Source organism: Pantherophis guttatus, chromosome 2, assembly GCF_059756535.1.
Source record: "Pantherophis guttatus breed Tessera chromosome 2, ASM5975653v1, whole genome shotgun sequence".
NCBI classification, from domain to species: domain Eukaryota; kingdom Metazoa; phylum Chordata; class Lepidosauria; order Squamata; family Colubridae; genus Pantherophis; species Pantherophis guttatus.
In genome coordinates, this window is record NC_142064.1 from 17321183 (window position 1) to 17346507 (window position 25325).

The window sequence follows — 25325 nt, forward strand, 5'->3', positions numbered from 1 at the left end:
ACCACAATGCTATTGTACAGTAGTAGTTTGGCTGCCAAGGTACCAGCTCTGTTGTAGGAAATGCCCATGTGCTTCCCAAGATGCAGCACAGGAGGGTAAATTAATTTCACACCAGAGAAAAAGACAAGTGTCTCTTCCTGCAGCATCATCCATGGCTTCCTCCCTCTCTGGAGCCACCTCACAAACAGGCGCCACAGCCAGGAAGGTTCAGTTCTAGCTCTCACAGTGGAAATATGACAGTCTGCCTCGGTGCTGAATCTAGAAGATATGCATTCTCTATACAGCCTCTCTTTTCTTTAAAATAAACTCTTAAAAAAGGAACCTCACCCCTTTGATGCTACTAAATCACTAATGGAGTAAAATATAAACAACAAGCATAGTTGTGCTATTTTGGAGTGCCTTTATTGTACTAACCATACAGTGTCCTATGTATGCAGGGCAGTTTGCATGTCCTTGCCTTAATTGAAGATCTCTGCCCTTATAAGCATACCATATGCCTTTTTCTGCAGAGAGGGAGGGAACAGATGGACAGAAGGAAAAGTTAGGAACAACAAACAGATGGGAAGCAAAGTTACCAACAGGACGAATGTACTTTTATATCTTGTCTGATTTTCACTAGGCATGAAGCAATTTTCAATTACAAAGTTTCTTGTTCTTAAACGGCTCGTTTTAAGGTACAACTTTATCCATCCAGATTGTGAGAACATTGCTTCCTATGCAGGAAGTACCATTTTTGTTTGCCATTAGCACTATATTACTCCTAAATTTATTAATTAGAACTTGACAAGGTTCAGAAGCCCAAGAAATCTTGAACTCTGGTCAAAGTCTGAAAAGCCTGGACAAAGAGATATCAATTCACTAATTTTTGTAGGATATCCAATCTCATCTCAATACGTCAGATTATTTAATGTGATAAATGCATAATATGAAGTTTAAATATGTTTTCTCTAATTCAGAGAAAATTACAAATGGGTTTAGTGTTTTGTGTCTTGATGTTTCAGCTGGAGTGACGACAGAAACTATTCAGACCATTAATGTTACCCCCGAACAATCAGGACCTGAAGCCAAAATTCAAGAAGAAGAACATGATCTGGTTGACGAGGACATCTCAGCAGGTAAGTGTCATCGTCTGTATAATCCCACTGATACTCTGCTCTTGATGTGGTATTTCACAACTTGCAGTCAACATCCCTCCATTTTGAGCAATGTTTTACAATAAAGCATTTGCATCTGAAATTTCATTGTGAAGTTATTCCAGGAAGTAATATATCTAGATGTATTTCATTTTATAAACCTTTGTCACTGCAAAGTTTCAGTTGTATTCTGTTAATTTTATTGCTTAGGCTCTGCTTTCTTTTTGCTCAAATATGGCATGAGCAATCTTGTAGATTTCCAAAAATTATTATAATATGCAAAATTTGTTTATTTGTTCATTAAATTTCTTTGCCACCCATCGTATTTCGAGCAACCCCTGACAGCTTACAGCGTAAGAAACATTAAAATTGCCAAGTATAAATATTCATCCAATAAGACAACTTACTGAATTTATTGAAATAATAAATATTAATTATGGATGTATGTTCAGTTTATTTTTACAGTGTTTTATTTCCTCAAAGGGTCATAGCCTTAGTCATAGTAGTTGCTTTTGTGAAAGCCATCCTGGGAAAATGGAGAACTGGTGAGATGGCTGCACTGTATTAAAGATACTTTTACCCAGTTTTATTAATAATATTAATAAATTTATTATGTTATAATTTATTATGATTTTTATTATGGTATAATTTTTAGTGCTTGTTTTTTTTTATCAGTTTTAACTGTCTGCTGCCCAGAATCAGATTCAGAAGATGAGAGTATATAAATATAAATATAAATATGAAAGGTAGATTAATGAATAAATTAATTAGAGGCAGTTTGGCATAGGTCAAGGATTACAGTATATGTTGGGCAAAAGGAGAATATTCATGTTGATGATATTTCAAACAATAATTCTTGAGAATAGTTACTGCAATTAATTAATTGGGGTTCTGTAAGCAATGTACATGGTGTTTAACAGAATTGGAAGGAACCTGGAGCTCTTCTAATCTAACCATTTCAGACAAATGGTTGTCCAATCTCTTTTTAAAAACCTCCAGTGCTGGAGCACCCATAAGTCAGCCCACTGATTAATTGTTCTCAGTGTCAGGAAATTTCTCCTTAATTCTAGGTTGGTTCTCTCCTTGATTAGCTTCCAGAATAGGTTGATCCCATCTACTGTTTTGTGGAGAAAAATAAGTACTTATTGCACAATGGAAAAGTTAACAAAGGGAAAGGCAAAGTATTTGTGAGCAAATCAAGTTTTATTCAGTTAAAGCTTCACTTTGGTTAGGGATGCACTCTGAAGGAATAAGAAAGAAATGGTATAGGTTCTCCTTCTTCAGCAGGGGGCTGGACTAGAAGACCTCCAAGATCCCTTCCAGCTCTATTCTGATTCTGACTCTTAAGCAACTTAATGACTTTTTCCCTTTTTATCCAAAGGGAGAGAATCTGCACAATGGCATTTATAAAGGAATATGTCAAATGTCTCATTTCTTTCACTAATTGATTTTCCTCTCGCTTAAGCTATCAGTAGCAGATGTACTGAAATAAAAGGTTATTTACTTCCCAATTTACATGACTACAAGATTTCTTTAAAAACTAATAAAACGATAGGCTAGAGATTGTATATGCTCTCTCTTGGACCTTGTTACTTGATTGAGCTATATATAGATTTTTGTGCAAATTTTCAAAGGCAACTGTATTTCTGTTGACTAGATGCCTATATAAATTACAGTACAAAAATCATGTAGGCATATACATTGAAACCATTATCACTATAAATCTTATTTTGGTGGCACTTGAAAAGAAATAAGATTTAGTTAGTAGTTAGACTGAGTATTTGCGCCACAAAACATGGGGCAATAAATCCATTGGTGTTTTGATGATTTCCCACATTTTGTGATCGCTGAGTGATGGTTCCTATTCATTCAAAGCAGTACTGCTATATAATTACTGTGCAAGTTTATGCTTTGGATTTGACAGCTTTCTATATTTTATATGTTTATTGAGAACTGCCTGATATGGATGAAGCCAGATATAAATTTATGAAACCAAATTATAAATTAATAAGTCTATAGTAATTTCTGATCTATGTGTATTATTTTTTAGAATATGGCCACTGTGCTGAACATTCTTACTTTTTACTGATAACTGCATTATTGTTTTAAAAAAAGAGTGTAAGATGTTCAGTGTTGGTTAGATGTTTATAATGTTGGCCTCAGGATTGGACTATTAATAGATTACTAATGTTTCTCTCAGGATCAGGCTATTAGTAGCAAAAGACTATTTCAAATATAATTGCATTGATAAATATAATCCTATTGAAATGTGTGTTTTCATTCCATTTCTCTATATTTATATTTATATATCTATATTTTATTTTTTATTTTATTTATTTTAAAATTTATATATTTTAAACGCTAATAACTATTGATTCATTTCCCATTGAGAATGTGTCATAGTTTTTACCAAATCAGTCAACATTTTTTTTATCACTAAAATAAAAGCAAATGAGTTCCACTTCCATTCCTTGAAAATTCTTTTGTCCGTAGAAAGAGACTAGCATTCAAGTTATATGGACAAGTGTATCTGATGCATGATATATAACTTAGAGCCTCCAATTATAAAGCCTGATAAAATACATTTTTTTAAAAAAAATGTTGTTTTAAATGTGAAAAAATGAAGTGCAGCATTATCAATAACTAAAACAAATTAACTAGTTAATAATCCAGTAGTTGTAATAGCTGTCATATGCTCTACCTTAGATAATGCACACAGGAAATATATCACCTAGAATGAACTTACCTGAAATAAGATAAAGAAATAGTATGATTCTAGTAAGCAGCAATGTGTCTCTTAATCTACTGTTTATATGCTTTAAATTTTTTAATGCATATAGGAGAGTTCTGCATTTGAATTACATTTCTCATGAAATAGAAAAGCACTATTTGCAGCTTTTGTGCTGGAAAGATTAGTTTCAGCTTTCTTTGGTCAGCACAGCTGACCACATAATAAAAGAAAAGGTCAAAAGTCACTGACATTGTCAAAATCTGAGATTATAATACTATATCACTACTTCTTGTTGACAGATTTAATGACCTCAACTTAAAGAAGCAGTATGGTCATAGATTAAAATATTCTGTGCTCTAAAATATGGGAGGACAGATCTCAGATTTGTAGGATCTGTATATTGGTATATTTTGCTAAGTCAGCCAGCCAGAACCAGATATGAAAATAGAAAAAAAAAAGATAAAATTCAAAACTTCTGACTATCAGAACTGAACTGGGCTCATCATCTACCCCTGTCCTCTGTGTTGGAATTGAGCAGTGTATAAAATTTATACATAAAGTATATAAACTTATAAATAAATAAATCATAGTTGTTAAATAATTGAAAATAAAATCTTGACAAACAAATCTACCTTATTTGGGTGGAGATCGTTGCCTATCTATCTATCTATCTATCTATCTATCTATCTATCTATCTTTTTTCTTTTGGTCCTATTATATTTGCATAATTATTTTTGTAACCTCCGTTGTCATAGTTTCGCTGAAATATCTTGGAGTTTTTGCCTAACTTATTTCCAGACAATATAAAATCTTAGCGAGTCTGTGCTTCATGAAGGTCCATTCCTTCTTTACAATATTGGCAAATGGTACAAATTAAAAACAAAGCAACCCTGGCAGCTATAAGAGAACACTACCACAAAGGACCCACAACAACAATAACCTTTAATTCAGATCTCAAGGGCTTTCCAAATGCCCAGGAGAGAAGGCCCCATCCATATTTCTGGAAGGATGGTCTTCCAGAAGATTGAGCTGCATAAGAGCAGCTGGTCTCGCATTTCTAACTCTGAAATGCAAGACTGTTCTGCTGGTTAACGACCACAATAAAGTTATTTGAATTTTGAACCTAACTGTATTCCGTTGGATTCTTTGCATCTGTAAAATGAAAGAAATGTCTGTTTTATTTTTATATAAATAAAATACCTTGATTTTGCATAATTACTTCCATTCATTTACTAAAGATTCATTATTTCCCATGTGCAATCAGCAGAAAAAAGCAGTGGGTTTTTTAGATGTGTATTATATTTACCTCATGCTAAGGTTTGGCTACTTTTCAGCAATTCCAATCAGCAGTATAAAATGTACATTATGGTATTCTTGAAATAGTTTGTAGTTCTGTCAATGAGCAGAAATCTAATTTGAACATCTGTCTTTGCCACGCTTTGTATTCTGATCTTTTAGTGTCACACAGATCATGTGGAGAGTGATATAAATGCATCTTAAAATCCCTGCTCACTGAAGGCCATTGTTCCTTTTTAAAAAATAATCTACTTCAGTATCACCATCATGATATTTCCTCCATCCATATTTACCCTATACTTTCAGTAATGCCTTTTATATATTTGGCAAAATAACATTATCACTATAAGTTCAGAAATCTAAATATAATAGAAATGAATTATTTTTGAATGCATCTAATGGTGAAAAAATATCCATTTCCAGTGTTCAAGAATATAGTTGAAAGAGGATTTAGTGCAAGACTGTGTATTGATCTAGGCTTCTTGATAGTTTCTGAAATTCCTTGCTAATAAAGCATCTGTATATCCCTTCTGGCTGGCAGAGTTGAGGTAATTTTGTACCATATTGAAAAGTGAACCAAGTCTAGAATGCAAAAGTAGAAGCCATTGTGAAAATACATCTCTCTCCCTTCATACTTAGTGTAAGAAATGAAGTATTCTCCTTGTCTCCGTTAACAGAAAGTTTAGGAAAACTCTCTAAAGCTTCTTACTTTCTGCAGTCTTAATTCCTGTGATGGCAGATTGGAGATAAATAGGATCTTGTTATGGTTTTAAATGTTTTTGGAGTAGCAGCAAACCAGAGAATGCATACAAATCAACTCGGTGGAATAATAATTTATTCACAAAATTGGCTTACTTATGAAATAAGACTTACTGTGTAAGCCACGTATGTCAAACTCTCTGCATCACGTTGCCATCATGTGATGTTTCACAACGTTTTTCACATTCGCGGAGCTGGGGTGGGCGTGGCTTGCACATCCGGCCCACGGGCTGCCAATTTGACACCCCAGTGTAAGTTATTATGTAAAGGAAGTTTGTATTACAAAATTCTATATTCTGTTTCTTTAAAAACTCTACAGAAGGGATCCCCCCCGCTGATCCGCAAAACTGGAAAGGTTGAGGAACTCTGCTCTACAGTACTTTTACTAATGTGTTTCTTTCACTGTTTATGTTTATCTTTTTTTCTTGCTTTGGTTTCCCCTCTCAATTAATGTGCTTATTTGGTTTACAGTTGTTTGTTTTGCATAGGCAGGGTTCTTATTCATTTTATTTTTATTTTATTGGTTCATTTAATATGCCGCCCTTTTCCGGAGACTCAGGGCGGCTTACAATGCGTTAAGCAATAGCTTTCATACTTTTGTATATACCTGCTTAGTAGGGCTTTTGCCCCCCCTCCCCCCCAAAGCAGTGTTCTTTTTTATATAAAGTCAGATTATTGCCCCCACAAACCAGGTTCTTGTAATTTTCAGTTAGTTATGTGGACTTTGGGGTTATTTACATACTCCATCTTTCTCAGAGAGTTTTATAGAGACAAACACTTGCAGATGTTTTTTTCTTCTGTTATTCTCAGCCTTGCTCTTCTCTCTTGGACCTTCAGCAGACCTCTTTCTCGAGGTCTTTGAGACTTTATTTCCAGCTTTGAACCTTTCTGTCTTCTGTCACCTAGATTCACCACAGTGCTTTTTCCTCTTGATGGGCAGCACTTTCATAGTCTCTGGCAAACTTCAGATTTCACTTCTCCAAGGAGAAGCTAAAAAAAGCTATAATAGCATCATCTCTCTTTTTTAACCTTCTCAGTTCCACCTCTCACTTTCTGGAAAGATAAGGTGTGTGCATGTAATTTAGAGTCTTAAGTGACAGGGAGGAGCTCCCATGATTGATGACCTTGAAGCTTCTGGCCAAGATCTACTGGAAAGTCAATATCCTCGAGGTTCTAATTTATGATAAAAGACCTATCAGAATTGTGCCACTCATTAGATACTTTATGGTGACCATTCATACCATGGGTGTCATATCTCCCATTTTAATTGTTATCACTTGGTCAACTTCTGTTCTTATGAAGACCTAGGATGAACATGTTTGTTTTTTTTAAAGATTCAGTTGTGGTAGGATGTTTCCTGATCAGTATTTTGGAGTCTAGAAATAAAAAGATAAAAAGATCTCATGATTTGTAAATAATGGTTCCTTATAATTGATTTGACCTGGCAGACCATAATACTTTCTAAAAAAATTCCACATGACATTTGTTTTTATATATGAAATATATAATGTAATATATGAAAAAAATATCACCCTATACTGTAAAGCAAAGGTTCTTTCTTAAAATAGATGCGTCATAAGCTACTGATTCATTTATTTTATCCAATTTCAAGGGTGGCCCAATTCATGACCAGCTCTGAGTGGCTTATAGATAAAAAACAAAAGCAAAATATATAAAAATGAATAAAAAGATCGTGGATAACCAGAAGAACAATATATCCAACCATAAGCCAACATAACTAAACATAGATAAAGAGGGCTCCACAGCCCCCTTTTCCCAAGGCCTGAGAGATTTACTAGGTTTTCAACAGTTTCATAAACATCCAAAAAGTGGGATCCACATGAATCTCGGGGGGGGGCAGGTGATTCCAGAAGGCAGGTAATGCAACACACACTTCTTAGGTTCCCCAAATGATATTTATCAAAGGGACCCAGAGATCTACATCTTACAAGATGGGCAGAAACAGTTGGAGGTAGACAGACCGTCGGATAACTGGGGTGTGGGGATGTGTTTTAAAATCCTTTTACAATTTCATTAATCTTTATAGGGTTAGGAGTGCTGTCAAAATTGGCTACCACTTTGAACAATTTCCAGAGCAGGCTTGTGAGGGCAAAGCAAGTAGAAAAGCCCAAAGCAAACTTTGAATGATAGCTAAACCTTGGATCTATCCATCTATCAAAACCGTCTCCCCGTCATAGCAGTTTTATTTATCACGTATTTATTATTTATTGTTGAGTTTGGGTTCATGGGGCGGTTGGAGAAATTCATTTGTCATTTTAAGAGCTTGTGGTATCACAGGAGAAGTCCTGCTGTAGACGATAAACGGATATATACTACAAACTGCCTGCCCCCTTCTACATATCAAATTTGATCAAACTTCTGGATGTCCAATTTCACATGAACATAAAACAGCAGTGTTGTTTTAGGCCCTGTCAAACTTCTCACAGGTCCACAAAGTTGAAGGAGGTATTCTAGGTTTGTTTCTCCCCCACCCCTCCCAACAGCCAAAAGATCTTGTGCATGGGCTAAGAATTTTGGCTACACGATAGATTTGGACAGGTGGGAGAAATTATGGAATAGAAATCATAAACTTACAATGTCTACAGCGTACAAAGAAAACCTCTACAAAAATGTTTTACAGATGGCATTACTCACCTGCAAGATTAGCAAACAAGTATAAAAACAAATCAGTTAAATGTTGGAAGTGCAATCAGACACCAGGCTCATACTACCATGTGTGGTGGACATGCACTAAAGCAGTGATGGCTAACCTTTTTGCCATCGCATGCCAAAAGCAGGGGGAGCACGGGGGGGGTCGCACGCGCACATGCCCACACCCATAATTCTATGCGCCCTGACCCCCAGTGCATGTGCACGCAACCCCCCCTCCTCTGCCTTTTGGCACATGATGGCACGGTGGGCCCAGACCAGAAGTCAGCAAATGGACCATTTCCAGCTTCCAGAGGGCCTCTGTGGGGGTGGGGAAGGCCGTTTTCGCCCTCCCCAGGCTCCTAAAAAGCCTCTGGAGCCTGGGGAGAATGAAAAATGGGCCTTCCCCACCCACACGGAGGCCCTCTGGAAGCCAGAAACAGCCTGTTTCCTGACTTCTGGTGGGCCCAGAAGGCCCGAAAATCAGCTGGCCAGCGCACATATGCGTGCTGCAGCTGAGCTCGCGTGCCCACCGATATGGCTCCACGTGCCACCTGTGGCACGCGTGCCATAGGTTCGCCATCACGGCACTAAAGCAAAAAAATACTGGAGGAAAATACCCATATGGCTGGAAAATATAATAAGACAACACATAGATCTGAAACCCGAGACATTTTTGTTGAGCATGCTTTCAGGAAATTACAATAAGGGTAACACATATTTGGTTTTACACATTCTAGCAGCTGCTAGGATAGCTTATGCACAATTCTGGAAAAACCCAGAAACCCCTGCAGATGATATCATCATCAAAAAAATTCTGGAATGTGCAGAGATGGATAGGTTAACCCTAAAAATTAAAGGAAAAGAAGATTTGGATTATTTCATAACATGGGAACTGTTCTATAGATGGTTAAATGAGGTTAGAGTGGAATTAGGTGAAATATGATTTACACAAGAAAGAAAAACAGAAGAGTAAATTTTTGTTGATGGTCATATAATTGATACTATAACGGAAGATAACATATTGTTATAATGTGATTGATGTTATTGCATATTTGTTTATATATTACCGAATATCATATACAATTATAATGATGATGATGATGTTTGCGCGTTTGTATGTTAACACCTTGGACACCTAGAGAGCACACTGCTCAACATAGAAAGGAATTGTATGATATAAAATAATAAAAAATATTTATAAAAAAAAGAAAAGAAAGGGTTTTATGGCAGTGGTCCCCAACCCTTTCCAGATTTGCAGACTGAGGGAGGGGAGAGGAAATGGTTTCATGCGAGCAGCAGATGCATGTGCTCACATGAGTGGCGAACACTCGTGCATGCGCAAGAGTGCCCACTGCTCACACAAATGGAGCTGCGGCTTGCCTACCAATTCTGAACAGGCCGCAGCCCAGTACCGGGCTATGGCCCAGGGATTGAAGACCCCTGTTTATGGCAAAGGGAACCCATCCTAACCCTCTCTTTAGGCCAGAATATATACTGCTGCCCCAGCCTTTCTGTCTTCTTCTCGTTACAACATTTCTTTTTCAGGTTGTGTCTGGGGCAAGAATTGTCTTTTAATCACTATGTAGCATTGTAGGCGCAATTTAAGTGTAGCGTAGAAGAGATGATCACGTCAGCAAAAAAAGTAGCCAGTTTCCTACAACATAGCGGTGTAAGCACGCTTCTAAAGGTCCATTAATAATGTAATATGCGCTTTCACCCCAGAAAGGTTCGGATGAGCATTTAGTCAAGACTGACCTAGGTATTGGTCTCTTAATCCCATTTAGGTGCAATTGCTGGGTTTCTGAACTCAGCTCAGAGATTCATAATAGGACTAGTCAATATTCTACTTTGCTTTAGGGAACAAAAGAGGGAGAGTTTTATATAAAGTATTTAGCCAGATGAAGAAGCAAGGCCATTTAAAATGTTTCATGAAAGCAAAGCGCTTCTTCTCTAAATAGATATTTAGGTTGATGTTTAGGTTATTATTATTAGGAGATATAATCCACTGTGTTAAGGATATTGTTGTGTTACCAACCAGGAGAGTAAGTGCACAGAGAAACGGTACTGAGAGCAATGAATACAATACATACAAACTGGTTTAACAAAGCTTTTACTTTGTAGTGTAAAACAATTGCATAGTCTTTTAGTCAATCCAAGTCTTTAGCCATTCAAATCAGTCCGAAGTTACAGATATCTTCTTACCATACAAACAGCAATTCAACGCTGGTAACGAATCACGATGGTAGCATATCCATCCACGATGAGAGCTTCTTCACACGAAGGTAACAGTTCCAATCAACAAGTCAAGCAGTAAGTCAAGCAACAATGACTATAGCTCGGCTCTCTCCTTATATACAGTTTACACTAGTAATTATCCACTTAAGATAAGTGAAGTCAGCAGTGCAATGACTCAACAGTACAATTATGATAATTGCAGTCAGCATTCAGTCAGCAGTCATTAGTCATTACAATGACTCAGCAGTACAATTACTCAGCATTACATCTTAGAGTTACAGAATACATTTAAAGTTATAGAACACATATATTGCCTGGACAACTTGTTAGACTTATACCATATCCTAACACACTGATATGCTTTTTTTTTTAAAAAAAATTTGATTTATATGCCGCCCTTCTCTGGAGACTCAGGGCGGCTTACAATGCGCTAAGCAATAGCCTTCATCCTTTTTGTATATTTATACAAAGTCAGCTTATTGCCCCCACAACTGGGTCCTCAATTTACCTACCTTAGAAAGGATGGAAGGCTGAGTCAACCTTGAGCCTGGCGAGATTCGAACCTGCAGTAATTGCAGGCAGCTGGTCTTAATAACAGGGTGTTTTAGACCACTGTACTACCAAGGCTTTTGTTAGTAGAAGCAGTTTTTACTGATGAGATAGGAGAGGATGATTTTTTCACTCCTCAACTTCCCCCGCCCACACACACACTTTATCCCCTTAAAACAATGTGTGTGTATGTGCGCGCGCACACACAAATACACACACTTGCATACAAACCGCAATATCTCTTCGAAAATCCCTCAATTTTCTAAAGCAGGTTTCAAGGCCTGCAGGGAGGCCTGCAAAGGAGAGCAACCCTTTTGAGTTAGCAAAGGCTCATTAGAACTGCATTGCATTCCACCCTGTGAATTTTGAACATACGAACAGGTTTTGTTTTGTTTTTTATGAAAAAGCAGTCCATGTATTGATTGAAATAAGGCTGTGCAAGAATGTCGCACGTTTGAAAAATGGACATTTGGAGCCCGTAAGTAATGTAATGTTAATGGGGTAAACAAAAGGGCACTGACTTTGATTTTGTAGTGATGTTGGATAGCGAAAAAAAGAGTGCTTTCCCTGGCGAACTCCATATTCCTTAAGGCAGGGGTCTCCAACATTTTGGACCTCAGGGACCACCAAATTCATAACTTTAAATCCCGTGGACCACGGGGGGGGGGTCTCAGCCGCCTTTCGGGCCTACCTGTCTGCTTCTGTGAGGTCTCCAGGTGGGAGGCCCGAGAGAAAGCGCCTGTTCCAGGCACACAGCCTGGAAACTTCTTTTGTGTTCCTTCTCTCAAGAAGCTTGGTCAATCTGAGTGCAGGAAAACGAAGACGGGCAGACTGATGGTGGCTTGCCGACATTGGTGGGAAAGTCAGTCCTATATTCCAGAGCTGTAGTAGTCACAGGACTGGTCCTTTGGTCATCCCGGAGCATCTCTTTCACCTGGGTGCACCAGCCTGCCTCGAGAGACGAGAGTTTGCAGGGGGCCAATCTAGCATCCGCAATGGACAGCAAAGCTAAGGTTGATCCCATGTACTTCTCTCCTCTAACAGGCGGCCAAGCTAACTGCCTGAAGGACCCCATTCTGTCCCTGGGAATCAAAGCGCTGAAGCATGAACTTCAGCCGGGCTCCTCGAGAGAAATGCAAAGATTTCTCTGCGGATCACCAAAATGTTCTCTCAGACCACCAAGTGGTCCGTGGACCACTGGTTGGTGACCACTGCCTTAAGGAGCTTAATCCACGCTGTTTCTAAGGTAGGTTGTGAGCCTGTCTTAAGTTATTCTCCAAATTCATTCATGGTCAGCAGTTGAACCAAGAACCATGTTTGTTTATATCTTGCTTTCCTCCTTGAGGCCTGAGGAATAATATATTTGCCCATTCTGTTACCAAGAGAAAGCAAATTTTCACAGTTGTCTGTAATCAGATTTATTGAAAGGAAAAAAGGAATTAGAGAAGCGTTGGCAACTGGACATACTTACTTTGGTATCCTATTTAAATTTGTTATGTGGATATTACTTACAGTAACTTTTTGCTTACCCCCAGTTGATAATGGTGGTCCTGCCCTTGTATTATTTTGCAGCTACCAATATTTTCTCGGGCTATGTGAAACTTATTGCAATATTCTCTCTTTATCTGTTTTCTTTTTGCTAAAGTATTTATGATCAATTGATTTGACCTATAAGAGTTACATTTATTCATTCCATTTTATTTTAAAATGTATATTTTACATTTGTAAGATGTACTTGGTAGATCCAGAGAGTTCTTAGAAGGTGGTTGGGGATTTTCCTGACAATTTGATAGGCATTTCTGTTTTGCACATGGTAGATTTCTAGAATATGGAGGTTAGCAAAGTGCTGGTTAAGTTTGGATTTTCCCAGTTACCAATCCTTAAGCATTGTTTACTGTTTTGTTTTGTTTGAGGAGATGAAACAGCTGAAATAGAGCTGTAGCATCAATAGCAAAAGCCAACAATGAGCTTGACTAAGCTCCCAAATTCAAGTTTACATCTCTTCAGTAGGTCAGAGACACAGCAAAGCATCAACCCTTCTCCATACTAACTGCAAATGTAAACTTCTGGTGGGGAATACTGTTCAGAGTGATAGTTTTTGGCAGCTATGAAGTTGGCTTGTAAAGCTTTGCACCATATATGGTTACCTTCTATTCTATTCCTTATTTTTATAGGGGCCTATGTCAACTGCCTATATTTTTCCCAACTTTTCCCAATGTCATTGAAAACACTGTTTTCTTTTTAGATGTCCACGATATTTTTATTTTTACAGGACTCCTAAACATATTAAGCAAATGCAGCGGTCCTCAGTGTGAATCCATTGTTCAATGATAGGTGTTGTTTTGCCGAAAACCAGAAATAAAAACCAAGTACCCAAAGTGCGGTCACATGACTACAGGGGGAGGCGAACGTCAGAACTTCAGGTCTGGGTCATAAGTCCCCTTTTTCAGATAGGTCGTAACTTCAAACAGTCACTAAGTAACCAGTTGTAAGATGAGGACCATCTGTATGCCATGCAATAGCAATAGCACTTAGACTTACATACCACTTCATAGTGTTTTTACAACCCTCTCAAAGCGGTTTACAGAGTCAGCCTATTGTCCCCAACAATCTGGCTCCTCATTTTACCGACCTCAGAAGGATGGAAGGCTGAGTCGATCTTGAGCAGAGGAGGATCGTACTGCTGGCAGTCAGCAGAGTCACCCTGCAGTACTGTATTCTAACCACTGCGCCACCATCTATGCAACATGATCATACCTAATATGATAAAAATACGATTTAAAAAATCAGATTTTCAACTAAAAATGTTCACTCCCTATTTCTGATGTTACATCTCCTAGCTGCCAGCCCTGCCTCATCCCGTTGAGTGGGGAAAGGGTGACTGTTGTGACATTAAGACACAAATCGGTTTGGCTAGCTTTTGATTAGGGAAGGAATTAGTTGCAGAGCTTCTTACAACATTATTTATCTCGCAAATTAAATCGTTAAGCGTTTGTGTTCACACCTGTGTTTGCTAATATCCTAAAGCATTATTCAGCTTTTCCAAATTATTTTGGCCTGGGAATAGGTGAGCTCCATGCTCTGAGAAGCAGTAGATTAGCACGTATATTAGCATCCAGTTACACATCCTTGAAAACCCCCCTGTGCTCTAATGCCTTGCCTTCTTTAAAATTGTGCTTAGAAGGCTCTTGCCATAATTTCTGTGGCTTTTTGTAAGATGTTATCTGTCTCTTGAAACTTAAACTACTCCACGTAAATCACTCTGCTCCATTCGTGTAAAATGGCCCAAGTTGGCTTCTTTATGGTCCTCCAGGGTCAGAGTTCACTGCTGCTGTCAGAAACCACAGGCTTTTTCTTTCATCAGCATTATCGTTGTGTCTGACAGCTTCCATTGCTGAATAAAGGCCGTTTGCAAAGAAAGAAAACTGAATGACATTGTCTTCGATATAGTTGCCCGCTTTTGGTGGTCTTTGTTTGCTATCACCGTTTCCTTAAACAAGATTTCATACTTCCTTCAACGTCGTTGTAAAATGTAAGGGTTTTGGAAAACTTAATCTGTGTTTGGCCACTCAATAACAACAAGTGAATTGAGGTTCAGAAGGCTATAACATTCTGGATATTTTAGGATAATTCCCCGTCCTATAATCTGCTTTGTTCTGAATTCATACCTCAAGCTAGATGGGTAGATTTGTAACAGCTTGCCAAATACTACTACTACTACTACTACTACTACTACTACTACTACTACTACTACTACTAATAATAATAATAATAATAATAATAATAATAATAATAATAATAATAATAATAAGTTTTAGATTGAACTTGAATGAATACTTGAATATTTCATTTTTTTTTCCACCAAGTGTGATTAGACACACAAGCAATTTGTTTCTGGTGCACAAGTTCTTAGTGTACATGCAAAGAAACAGAATAATGATAATTATTATCATAATACCAATAAGAGGAAGGAGTAAAGAAGTTAATAAGGATAAATGATAATATATATCCATACTACATGAATAAATACATACAGGCATAAGACAGCACTGTGAGAATTAGGTGTTCAGTAGAGTGATGGCAGGAGGGAAAAAACTATCCCTGTGCCTATGGGGGAAAAAAATGTTGTTATACCAATCATAATTGGAGCCCTCAGACCAGGGTTGTCAAACTCCCAGCCGGCGGGCCAGATGCGATTTAGGTTTAGCGAAGGGGGGGGGGGGAAGTCCCAATATGTCACATGATGCCTAGAGAGGCTCTGGAGGCTGGGGACAGCAAAAAATGTCATTTCCTGTCCCACTGGGAGTTGGGAAATGAGCCGTTTCAGTCCTGTGGAGGACTTCTGAGGGAGTGGGAAAGGCTGTTTTCGCCCTTCCCAGATGCATAGAGAGGATCTGGAGCCAGGTGAGAAAGAAAAACAGGCCTACCTGGCCATCGCGTGCCAGAAGCGGGGGAGAGGGGGGTTGCAAGCACAGGACAGGGCGCATAGAATTATGGGTGTGGGCACATGCGTGCGCGAACCTCCCCCGCCCCCCGTCTCCTGGCACGTAATGGCAAAAAGGTTAGCCATCACTGCTCTATACCATTCTGGACAAATGGTCGTCCAATGTCTTCTTAAAAACCTCCAGCATTGAGCACCCACAACTTCTGAAGGCAAACCATTTCACTGATTATTTATTCTCATTGTCAGAATTAGATCAAATGTATAATATTTCTTTAATTGCAGCTAAAGGATTTCCATCTTCTATAGCCTGCCTCTTCCTCCCTCCCTCCCTCTCTCTCTCTCTCTCTCTGTGTATGTGAGAGAGAGAGGGAGGGAGGGAGGGAGGGGGAGGGAGGGAGAGAATGAATATCCGCTTAGATCTTTATTGGCATTCCTGAAATAAAGAAATGGGAATTCTAGGGATTTATATTTTTCATTAATAAAGCAGCATCTAGTACTGAGAGAACAACAGCCATTCCCAACAGCTTGGCCCATGGCCCCCTTCAGTGATGGTATTCAACTGGTTTGGACTGGTTCAGGCGAACCGGTATTAGCAACCTGCGGGTGGGTGGCCCACCCGCCCCGGCGTTATGCCTAGTCACATTTTCTAAACCACACGTATGTGTGCAAGCCCCATGCGTGAGCAAATCACATACGTGGAAGGCCGGGGTCATGCACAGAAGGCGCATGCGTGAGCAAAGCAACTATGCGTGCACACTCAAATTTTCGGTGTGTGGCGAACCAGTGGTAAAATTATGTGAAACCCACCTCTGGCCCACTTTCATTTTGAGTGAGTTTCTGTTGGGTTTATGTGAGCCCATCGAAACAAGACCTGTAAACTAGACTGAATGATCATTTAAAAAAAGGGTAAAGGTTTCCCTTTCCAGTTATGTCAGGTGCTTATCTCTGTTTCTTAGCTGAGGGAGCCAGCGTTGTCCGAAGACATTTCCATGGTCGTGTGGCCAGCATAGCCATACGCCAAAGGCGTACAGAACACTATTACATTCCCACAGAAGTGGTACCTATTAATCTATTCTCATTTACATGGTCTTGAACTGCTAGATGAATAGGACCTGCAGCAAGGAATGGGAGCTTACCCTGTTGTGCAGCGCTTGGGTCTCGAACCCAGAGCTGACATGATCATCCTCTTTAACCGCTGAGCCATCGCGCCTCCATCCTGCAGGGTCATACAGGGTAATAAAAGCAGATCTCTGTCATTTGTCTGATTTCAAATATAGAGTAACTGATCAATGTGATGAGGTTGTTGAATATTTGCTGGGCTGTGCCTCTAGTATCTGGATGTTGTACAGCTATGTACATACAGCTTTGATTTTAGCTTGCATTCATGGTAAACATAGGTTGTAATTTTAATAATGCTGAATTTGAGGATTCAGCACCAGAGGTATGAGCAAGACAGGAAGTCATAACCATGGGACAAAGCAGTCCCTTTGTGAAGCAATAACCTTCAGAATGAACTTTCAGATTTGGCCTCTAGTGTGCTGGGTGATATTACCTCATTGATGGAAATAAATTACATTAGACTGTGGCACACTATTATATATATTCTATATATTACATAGATTGCCCTTATAATTGATCACAAGCCCATATGAAAAATGTTGTAATTCACAACAGTAATGACAGCGATGTCTCATATTTCAGAGGTTTTACATCACACCTGTGAATTATGGCTATCCATGTGCAAACTCTGGTAAAAAAGGGAGAAAAGGGATTTTTTTTAAAAAAAAAAAAATCAGGCTTCTGGCTAACTCTCCCTTTTTCTGATCATTCTTTTTGTCTGAGCAAAGCACACAAGCTGTTTGTGAGTACATTTTACAGAGGCTTCTTTTGAAGTTTAGCCTTGGCTAATTCTATACTTTGAAGAAAGCTGACCAATCATTGGTGGAAAACACAATCAGTAGCAACATTTTTGGTCACTAGTATATTTCTATAGCAAAAATGCTTGTCACTTATAGTTACCCTTAATTCTTACATTTGGTGGCAAGGTTAAACTTACACATTCCCTTTTTACTGTTCTACCTTTCTCCCCTTTCCTTCCTTATTTTTGGTGTTGTTCTGCCAATTCTGTACTTTAATTTTAATTTAATTATCAGCTCCCTTTTATCATTATTGCTTTTAAAGTTGAGTTTTGCAAAATCATCATGGTTGCAAGCTGACCATTCCCATACCACATAGCACTCAACTCCAGGACAATGGCTCTAGAAGACACTCAAAATTATAACAATTGAGGCTTAATTGGGTGTGTACTTCAGGTCAGGAAAGATGCCACAGAATCCCAAAGATAAGCTATTGAAGGCCAGATGTTTTACTTCAGAAAATGAGGCTGCAAGTGGTGCCCTCAAAAAAACAGACATAATGAATAGGGCGGTTGAGCATCTGTCCTACAAAACCATCATCGTCGTCGTCATCATCATCAAAGAAAATGAAGAAGTTAAATTCCTCTGGCAATGCCTGGAGACAACAGAAGAGAAGAGAAAGAACTGGAGAAGATAACAAAATACAAAGACCTACAAATAGAAATAGAACGACTATGGCAAAGGGAAGCAAAGGTAGTACCAATAGTAATAGGCACCTTGGTTGCAATCCCAAAATAACTGGAGCACCACTTGAACATCATTGGCATCAACAAATTCGCCTGACAAAATCAGTCAATTGCAGAAGGAGGCTTTACTAAGAACAGCTTCTATCCTGCGACGATATCTTCAACATCATCAAACATCCAGATCTGCCTATCCCAGGTCCTTGGTAAGGACTCGATAGGTAGACAAAAATGCCAAACCCAGTCTGAACATCTGACTGAATGTGCCATGATCAATAACAACAACAACAATAACAACAACAACAATAATACAGCATTTGGGAATTTAGCTTAGAGGAAAGGAGAGCCATGCTAGAGATTGCAAAAAATTATGGATCATATGGAAAACGTTGACAGAGGTTTTCTCTTTAGCTTTAAGAGTTCAAAATCATTCATAAAATCTAGTACTGTGAAATTCCGCATAAAAGCAAGTATTGCTGTACTCAGTGAATAATTGCATTATATGATCATCAGGCAAGATAATAACCTTCAATTTTAATGGCTTTAAAAGGACACTATAGATATTGATAGCAAGCAGTTAGTGTTCTGCTTTCCAACACACTATCTGTGGAACCACAGGCACCATACTATCTGCTGGGAATATCAGTGGAAGAAGGCTTTCTAGGATCATAGAAAGAGTCATTGCAGAAATTCAATTTAAAGTATCTTGGATATGTGGCCGCTTGGTTGCAACTGGGGTACATCTCATAAAGGGAGTTCACTACCTCTCTGGATAATTAGTTCCATTTTCAATCTGCTTTTTATTAATAGTAAGTAGTTTTTTAAACATTGAAAATCAACTTTCCTGAAACATTAATGACTGAAAGGATGCCATATAAGAAATGGTCACGATTTTTTGTCTGTTGTTCCGAAGTGCAAAAGAATAATCTTGACCGTTTTCAGTGTAACATCTTTTAAGATATTTAGTAGAGTGGAATGGCGTTTCCAATTATTTAGAAACTACTTATATAGCAGAGGGGTGCGATGGCTCAGTGATTAAAGACACTGAGCTTGTCAGCTGCAAAGCTGACAGCCCAGGTTCAAGACCCGAGCAAAGGGGTGAGCTCCTGTTCCTTGCCCCAGCTCTTGCAAACCGACAATTTGAAAGCATGCAAATACTAGTAGATCGATAGGTACCACTTCAGTGGGACGGTAACAACGCTTTTGGCCACATAACCACGGAAAATGTCTTCAGACAATGCTGGGTCCCACCTCTGCCAAGAAACAGAGATGAGCATTGTGTCAGACACAACTGGACAGAGAAACCTTTACTTTTACCTATATAACCTAACATTGTATTTGACTTTATTTTCAAGTCACATTGTAGTATTCGCTCATATTTGATTTGAAATTGACTAAGTTCTTTTTCACAAAGAGCATTGCCAAAATATCTTCCATTCTGTACTTGGGCATTTGATTTTCCTAAATGAGGAACTTTACATTTATTTTTGTCAAATTTCATTCTGTTATTTTCATCTAATTTCTCCAAAATATGCTAATTTTTTTCCTGCCTTTTAAAAAACTTACTTTTCCTTCTAGTTTTGTGAACTTAGTTTTGTGAAAACCTTCCCTTTACTTCTAAATCCGGGTCAATAAAGAAATTCTATGAGCATATTCATTCTATTCATCACATGTTGGCAGTATCTAAAAAGCATATACTATTGATCAAGGAGTTTGATATGCATATTATTCAATAAAAAAACCTCACACACATAGTCGCAGTTACAGAAGTCTTTTGTCCATTTATTTAATTACTTTAATTGAGATTCTGACTATTTTGGCTCTTGAAATCCATCTGCCCACATTTCCCAATAACTTCAATTTGATTTTTTTTCTGCCCCTGAAGTCTTTGAAAATGTGGATATTAATAGTAAAATAAGATAAATTTATTTAGATATCTTATATTTCAAATTTGATTTTGTTTCCCTGCCTGTAGAACTTGTCATCAATGGTGATTTTCATATAGATTGGTATTATATTGACATTCATATCTAAACATAAGCAATTAAAAGTACAATCGGTAATTTTTTAAAACTTCAATATTTTTCTGCTAGATCTTATTCATTTTAGATTTTAAAAGTTTGAATGTCTGAGTTTCCAGTGCTAGCTATTTACTGTTGTATTTTTTATCTATTGAACTTTCAAAGATTAAATGCTCATGATAACGCTCATAAAGGTGTTTTTTATGCTTTGTGCAACTTTTTATTTCCCTATTTTTTGTAATCGGCCAATTACATTTGTAATATACAGACAAAAAGAAGCCAAATCCTGAAACTTAAACATTTTTGATGGAACAGGTAGGGATGTTTTTAATTGTCTAGTTTACAGTTCTTCATTGATTTTAGGGGAGGCGTATGACTCTGAAATGTTAATCTGATGTTTTAATGTGGCTTTGCCATGTCTTCTAATTGGATTAATTCAGAACCTGAATAAGGACAGGCTCTGAGCAATTAGAACTGTAGAAGTAAGAGCTTTGTTGTAAAAGGCAGGCATTTAACAACTTCAATTTAGTTCATTTATTTTTGTTTAATGGTAAGAAGCTTTACTTACAATGCAAATTACCCAAAGTACTAAGCATGCCATGAATGTTTTTCAGAGGCTGTTGCTGAAGCATGTTGATTAGATAGCCTAGCTTGTACTTTTATTGTCGGCTTTAGTTTATTTCAATTTCAAGAGTTAAATAAAAATAGACTCCTACCACCAAAGTCCTACAATTTTCTCCCGGGTCTTTGGAGTGCTATAACAATACTACCAATATGGCACTTTTCTTTCTTTCTTTCTTTCTTTCTTTCTTTCTTTCTTTCTTTCTTTCTTTCTTTCTTTCTTTCTTTCTTTCTTTCTTTCTTTCTCTCTCTCTCTCTCTCTCTCCCTCTCTCTCTCTCTCTCTCTCTCTCTCTCTCTCTCTCTCTCTCTCTCTCTCTCACACACACACACACACACACACAGACTTCTTCAGTCCCAAACATTTGTCACCTCTGGGTGTGACATTGCGTTCATACTAAAGTTGTACAGATTTTGTGACTCGGTTTGTTCTATCTGTCTTTCAGTCTTTTCACTTATGTGTTTCTATATAGTATTTTCTGGCCTAAAAAGCAGCAGTAAAGTACTAAGAGTTCGCATTTTTATTGATCCCACGTAGCCATTGTTGAAAGATCTGACACAAAAAGGAATACAGGTCATTGTGCTAATAGGTGGCGTTTTTGTGTTTGATGCCGTCATGACTTTCACTCTGTGCTCTGTTGGTGGTTGCCGTGTGTAGGAAATATGCATGAGACTACAGTTGGCTTGTGTCCTTGTGACGGGGAACGGCAGACCGACAGACTCCGTAGTTTGTGTGTGACTGTGAAGGGTAGGGTAAGCTGTCACATTGCTAAATCACTCCTTCTTGCCCTGAATCTCATCTGGCTTCTTGCTTTGCTGCTGGGAGATTACTACCCTTGGCTGGTGCTGTATGAGTTTTTAGGAAGCTGCCCGCATAATAGAATAGCTTGTAAGTGATGGTTGCTATCTTGCTGTTCCCTGTTCCTTTCATGCCCTATACAATCTTATTGAATTTACATCGCACCGTTCCAAATAGCTAATGTCAACAGAATGAAAGCAATTTTTAAACGCATTCCATTCATAAAATAAAATACCTTATGGCACCAGGCTTGAAATGTTGGGCTTAGACAACTTAGAATAACGCCAATATCAGTTTGACCTAAGCATAGTACATAAAATTATCTGCCACAATGTCCTTACCTGTCAATGACTACTCCAGCTTCAACCGCAACAATACACGAGCAAATAATAGATACAAACTCAAGGTAAACCGCTCCAAACTCGATTGCAGAAAATACGACTTCAGCAACAGAGTGGTCAATGCCTGGAATGCACTACCTGACTCTGTGGTTACTTCCCCAAACCCCCCATAATTTTAACCTTAGACTGTCTACTGTTGACCTCACCCCATTCCTAAGAGGTCTGTAAGGGGCGTGCATAAACGCACCAGCGTGCCTTCCATCCCTGTCCTATTGTCCCCATTTATTCATCTCCATTTCCTATATTCATATCCATGTTTATACTTAATCCTGTTATCTTATGTATGCATGACAAAATAAATAAATTAAATTAATTTTTTAAAAAATCTTGACTTGCAAAGTTTGGCATAAGTGGGGAAAAAAACTTTATTTAAAAAAACAACTTCAGGTAGTTCTTGACCAAAATTGAGCCCAAAATTTCCATGGCTAAGCAAGGCAGTTCTTAAGTGACCTTTGCCCCATTTTATGACCATTTCTGCCACAGGTGTTAAGCAAATCACTGTGGTTCTTAAGTGAATCACGTGGTCTTTAAGTGAGCCTGGATTTTCCCATTAATTTTGCCTGTTGGAAGCCAGCTAGGAAGATTATAAATGGCGACCCCGGGACGGTGCAACTATCATAAATACATGCCAGTTGCTAAGCAACGAGATTTTGATCACGTGACCATGGGGATGCTGCAATGGTTGTAAGCCTGAAAAACGGTCATAAGTCACTTTTTTTAGTGCCGTAGCTTTGTAACGTTGCTAAAATGAATGGTCACTAAACATACAGAGAAGTGAACTGAAAGATTTAAGGGGAAAATGTGTTATTGCCTATACCAGGGGTGGGCAAATATGGCCCCTTTATGACCTGTGGACTTCAACTCCCAGAATTCCTGAGCCGTTTTCCAGCGCTCCGGATCCCACAAGGACCAGCTGGCGATGGTGCGTGTGCCCACAAAGAGGGCTCTGCGTGCCACTTCTGGCACACTTGCCATAGGTTCGCCATCACAGCCCTATACCATTTCAGACAAGTGGCTGTCCAGTCTCTTCTTAAAAACCTCCAGTGATGAAGCACCCACGAGGTGGCTCAGTGGCTAAGACACTGAGCTGGTCGATCAGAAAGGCAGGCGGTTCGAATCCCTAGTACAGGTCTCCTGTGTGAGCAGGGGGTTGGACTAGATGACCTCCAAGGTCCCTTCCAACTCTGTTCCTGTTAACTTGTTAATGTCTGAAGGCAAAGCTGTTCCACTGGTTAATTGTCCTCACTGTTAGGAAGTTTCTCCTTAATTCCAAGTTGTGTCCCTCTTGGATTATTTTCCAACTATTGGATTAGATAGAATACATAGTATTTAAACAATCAAAGAAACATGTCACTGTAAGCCGCCCAGAGTTGCCCTATGGTAAGATGGGCGGTCCATAAATTTTATACATAGATAAATAAATAAATTAGAAAGTTATTGGTTTGATCGGCTCCAAAGCTTGACAAGTTTGTCCAACTCACACACACACACACACACACACACACCAAACTCCCTTTATTTTTGGCTTCTTTTCAAGTAAAACACGGCAGGTGCGACCCCCGTCTTACCTCCCTCTCATAAGGCGACTCCCTAAAATTTGTCAAGGGATAGAAGTTTGCAACAAATGAAACCATCTGTCATCCCCCTGAAAACAAGCCAACAGCCCCACTGTTCAGAACAATGATAGGGACCAAAGAAGCTGCCCCTAGACAAAGTTCCTGCTGAGCTTCATTGAAATAGGTTAGACCAAACCTGAGCACCGTCCACGGATCCTGTCAACATGGATTTTGGAGTGGCTCTTCCAGAAGCTTGTCCTGGACAGATCAAAGAGGCTTTTAATTTGTTATTAATCACTCCTTCTCCCACTCCTCAAAAAAAAAAAGAAAAAATCTACCATAACCTGCCCAGGGTATTATGTCAAATACTTGATGTAGTGATTTTTTTTTCTTAGCCGGAACAAATGTTGCCTCTTTTGAGATGCTAAATAAGGAAATCCTTATAGTTTCCAATATGTCGCATTCATCTGCATTTTATTTCGAAAAGGTTGTTTTTTTCGCAGCTTCAATCGATAAATATTTCTAAGCGTGATGTAAAAGGTGGCTGGGCAAATAAAATTAAGATGTTTTGTGCAAATCGGGGGGTTCTTTGTGAGACGGATTACATTAAAAAAAGTAATCTGTTTAATAATTGGATTGATTCATCTAAACATTATTTTGTAGGCAAAATAGTATGAGTTATATATAAAACATCTGGAGCATCTGCGAAGAGTAAACCTATTTGAGCAGTTCTGCAATTCCATGCTGATGCCTCTGAAACTGACAATGGATATCTCCATGGGTATTTATTTAGAACATGAATGCATACTTTCAGAGGATTGCACATTTTTGTAATATTCTTAATTGTAGTTGAATAAGATTGTTTTTGAAAATGTGTGGTCAAATTAATTGTTTGAAAAAAGTTGCCACTGCTAACCATCTGGCAATTGAAAATGATAACTTTTATATTATCACTTCTGAAGTTAGGCAAAGTATTGAGAGTATTAATACTTTGCATTAAGAGGAAATTATGTTAAGTGCTGTGTCCTTTTTATGCAACGACAAATACAGTTGCTCTTCATGATAGAGTATACTAGTTATGATATTATGAAACATGCTGAATGACTTGGTACCCATTGTTATTGGTTAGTCCAATCTGTATATAAGGTGATTGTGGTAATAATTGAAGGATGGGAGATAGATAGATAGATAGATAGATAGATAGATAGATAGATAGATAGATAGATAGATAGATAGATAGATAGATAGATAGATAGATATTGACTGACTGACTGACTGACTGACTGACTGACTGAACAGAAGTCAGGATATAGGTCTAGCCAAAATTATACAGGTTATTTATTCATGTCAGAAGCATCAAAATTAAAATACAAATTAACAAACTATATAGACATAATCCTTGAGTTATGACAGTTCACTTAGCAATGGTTCAAAGTTATGACATCACGCCCAAAAATACTTATGACACAGCTCCCGAAGTTACAAATGATTCAGCACCATGGCAGTCATTCACCCTTATGACCGACCTCAG

General features: G+C 38.3%; 1 protein-coding gene across 2 annotated transcripts in view; it reads left to right on the forward strand.

Annotated features, from left to right (window-relative positions):
- Positions 1–25325, forward strand: part of WDR7 (WD repeat domain 7) — a 240191-nt gene that overhangs the window by 90446 nt on the left and 124420 nt on the right. For both annotated transcript variants that reach the window (XM_034442484.2, XM_034442485.2), the window contains one exon: positions 1002–1115. In XM_034442484.2, coding sequence (XP_034298375.2) covers positions 1002–1115 — 114 coding nt within the window. The remainder of the gene's footprint in view (positions 1–1001; positions 1116–25325) is intronic.